General features: G+C 38.8%; 1 protein-coding gene across 1 annotated transcript in view; it reads right to left on the bottom strand.

The window, feature by feature from the left end:
• Positions 1-3,120, bottom strand: part of TRPM3 (transient receptor potential cation channel subfamily M member 3) — a 335,439-nt gene that overhangs the window by 144,300 nt on the left and 188,019 nt on the right. The window contains exon 10 of the mRNA XM_019517468.1: positions 1,882-1,982. Within this exon, the coding sequence (XP_019373013.1) occupies positions 1,882-1,982 (101 nt within the window). The remainder of the gene's footprint in view (positions 1-1,881; positions 1,983-3,120) is intronic.

Genomic DNA, 3,120 nt, shown 5'->3' with positions numbered 1-3,120 from the left:
GCCTATGCATACCTATACTTTTAGAGGACAACCCCTAGACAGTGCTGCCATTCCAGCATGGTTATACAGCTTCAACATAATTCCTTTACCATGTTACATTTTAGGGAATTTTAATTCATTTTGGTTTCTCTCATTCAAATCATGAATGGAAAAATGAACACATCAATATGATATGATTAACACACATGGATAAATCCAGATTAGGACCTATGAATTAAAATGCTCAGAGCCCAGCACCTAGTGACCAGGTCTCTTACCAGCTTTTCAGTATTAGCTTCTCTTTCTTGACAAACATTCTGTTTTTCCTTTGGTTTTTCACAAAAAAAGGTGCTTTTTCTTAAAATTGAACCTTTGGTTTTTCAATTGGTGCTTATTCAGTCTACTGAGTAAATACTGTACTGTAAGCATGCAAACGTTTGAAAGCTGGGAACCATAAATATTTTCATAAACAAAGGGCACATCTACATGAGAGGTTTACTGCAGTTGCCTAATTAACGCCACAGTAAAATCTCAGCATCTATATGTGCAGCCCTAATAGACTGCAGTAAACTAATAGAAGTCACCGTAGGTTAGTACTTGACTATCCTGTAACTGTTACTGAGTGCGTCGCAATGCATGTGTAGATGCTGACAGGGCTGGCTGGGGTACAACGGTGCTTCAGTATGGGGACTGCCTGTCAGCTAGCCCTACACTGGAGCACCCTCATGGCCCAGCCATCCCCTCTGCAACACATTGAGGCAAGCTGGAGCAAACCAGAGATAGCAGCCTGACTCCCCAGGCCCTCTACCAGCTGGGGCTGCTCTGACCGGACTCAATGTGCTGTGGTCCTGGGTGCATGTGTAAACATGGTGCCCAGGAACAATAAACTCCAACACAAACTGTGCCAGAGTTTATTCAATTGAATTAACTGCCTGTGTAGATGTGCCCATAATTTCCGACAAGGTTTAAATGCAATAGGACACATCCTTTTCATGCAGTGTCTCTTGACAGCTTTTCTCAGGAGATACAGCTGCAGCTTTTAGTTTGTGGGCTGAGTTTACACAATAGATGTCACACAGATTGCCACTGTGATGCCATAAGGAATGGAGACACCAATGGCAGTTTGGTGTTATCTAGTTCATATTTCCCTCTTTAATTTATTCCCCCTTAAAACAGCTGCACACTGTTTCTTGTTTATTCTCAAGAATAGTAGTGTTATTAGCTCCACAAACTGACTGGCCAGGCTCTTTGAAAATCCTACTTGCTGTGAGTGGCAAACTCCTGAACATATATTTAAAATAAAAATGTAACAAATACGTTTAAGCACAGGCTATTTGATACAACATTGTGTTGGCAGGGTGGGGAGGAGAGAGGTTTAAACTCCTCTTTTGTGATAGTCCATATCAGATGATATCTGACAAATCTCTACCTTTTATGAATGGTGGATCATGCTAAACCTTAATATAGGCTAGTGCATGGAGTTGTGGAAATGTAAAGAGAAACATCACTTTCACTTTAATTTATATTTTGATATTTTAATCTTCATTTCTTTCCACACAAAAAAGGTTTTTTTAGAAGATAATCATGTTTCATTATTTAGAGGATAATTTTTAATATGACTGTTTTCGTATGTCTTGGTAGGCAAGATAAGGTCTGTGGTGCTATGATCAAGAGGCACCACTAGATGTCAACCTTTTCCAACAAGTTCATAGTGCATTTCTAATCTTGCCTGCTTCTGCATCTGTGACCAGGAAAACTTGTGTTTGACTATGAACATGACTCAGTAAACCAGCATTAGACTAGTGAAAAAACATAACAAAGCAAGACAAAATAAACCAAAAGCAGCATTCATTTTCAGGTTATGTTTTAAATATTTTCAATGTAAGATTATATATACTGTACCGGCCACTGTTGCCCATAAATAAAGATCTGACTGCGAGCGATGTCTACTCTATTCCAGGCTAAGGCTAGGCTCAGTTGGTCTGGAGCAGATGCATTGGCTCCTAAATAAGTAGACAGGGGAAAGAAAAAAACATATTTTAGATTCAGCCAGTGATTCAGCATCAATGTATATAGGTCAACCTCCTGAAGGCTTCACTTGTCAAAACTCCTGGTGTCTGTGACAATCCTACCTGTTCGTGGAATCTGTCTTATGTCATCAAACACAACTCCTCTCTGGTGCCTGTAATAAAATCCTATAATAAGGTCTTGCCTTTCATTCATGGACCTCAAATGATTTCACAAGAATTGGAACATTATGCCTCACACCACCACTGGTAAATACATATATTTTAAAGATGTTGGCTGCAGGTATGATAAGTGACTTGCTTCTCCTCCGACAGAGATAAAAAATTAAACTCTAATGAAAGCCTAGTTCTTCATGTCCTGCTCCAACTGCAAGACTGCACACACAGGCATGTGTCTGGCCTATATACTTGCCAATCTGGACCTGGCCTGATTGATTTAGTATTAACAGGTTACAAGCTTTATATATAATATTGTCTGGTGACTGAGGATTCTGTACTGGAACAAAGATTTCAAATTCACCAAATAGGAATTCACTTGTGCTACCTGTATGGCTGGAGAGCTAGTTCCACAGCAGATACCTTCTTACAAGTAAGCACGATATACATGTTATAAAAATGTAATATTAAGTAAGAGAACATGCAGATGAATATTACAAAGAGTCAGGGATATTTTCGGAAAGCCAGAGTTCTTGTATTTATTTTTAATTGCCTCTGTTGGACCTACTTGATCTGCTGTGATTTTTTTAAAATCTTGTAATATTTTTAATGGCTATTGACATGGCCTGTAATTAAAAACCAAACCAGAAACAGCGTTTGAATTTCAGTAATTAGGACTCTTTAATGTTGCAAAACACATATTTGCTGGTTGAGAGTGGAAGACAACTTTCATATTAAAGTGATTTTGTATCCAGTCCTCGAGAACAAATACACTTTGAAGAGTTTGAAAATGGTTTTGTTTCCATTTCAGAGCTACACAGAATTCTAACACACATTATTCTAACAGGAACCAGGCCTCTTCAATCAGAAGCAAAGAAGACATGCAGTATGATATGTTATACTGGCCCTTAAAATTCTCGGTGAAGAGTAAGTCCAGGAGACCCTGGAAGGGACTAGA

The sequence above is a fragment of the Gavialis gangeticus genome, unplaced genomic scaffold, assembly GCF_001723915.1.
Source record: "Gavialis gangeticus isolate Ggan-Ray unplaced genomic scaffold, GavGan_comp1, whole genome shotgun sequence".
Lineage (NCBI taxonomy): Eukaryota > Metazoa > Chordata > Crocodylia > Gavialidae > Gavialis > Gavialis gangeticus.
The sequence above is the reverse complement of the archived record's forward strand: the minus strand, read 5'-3'. Positions and strand labels throughout refer to the sequence as shown.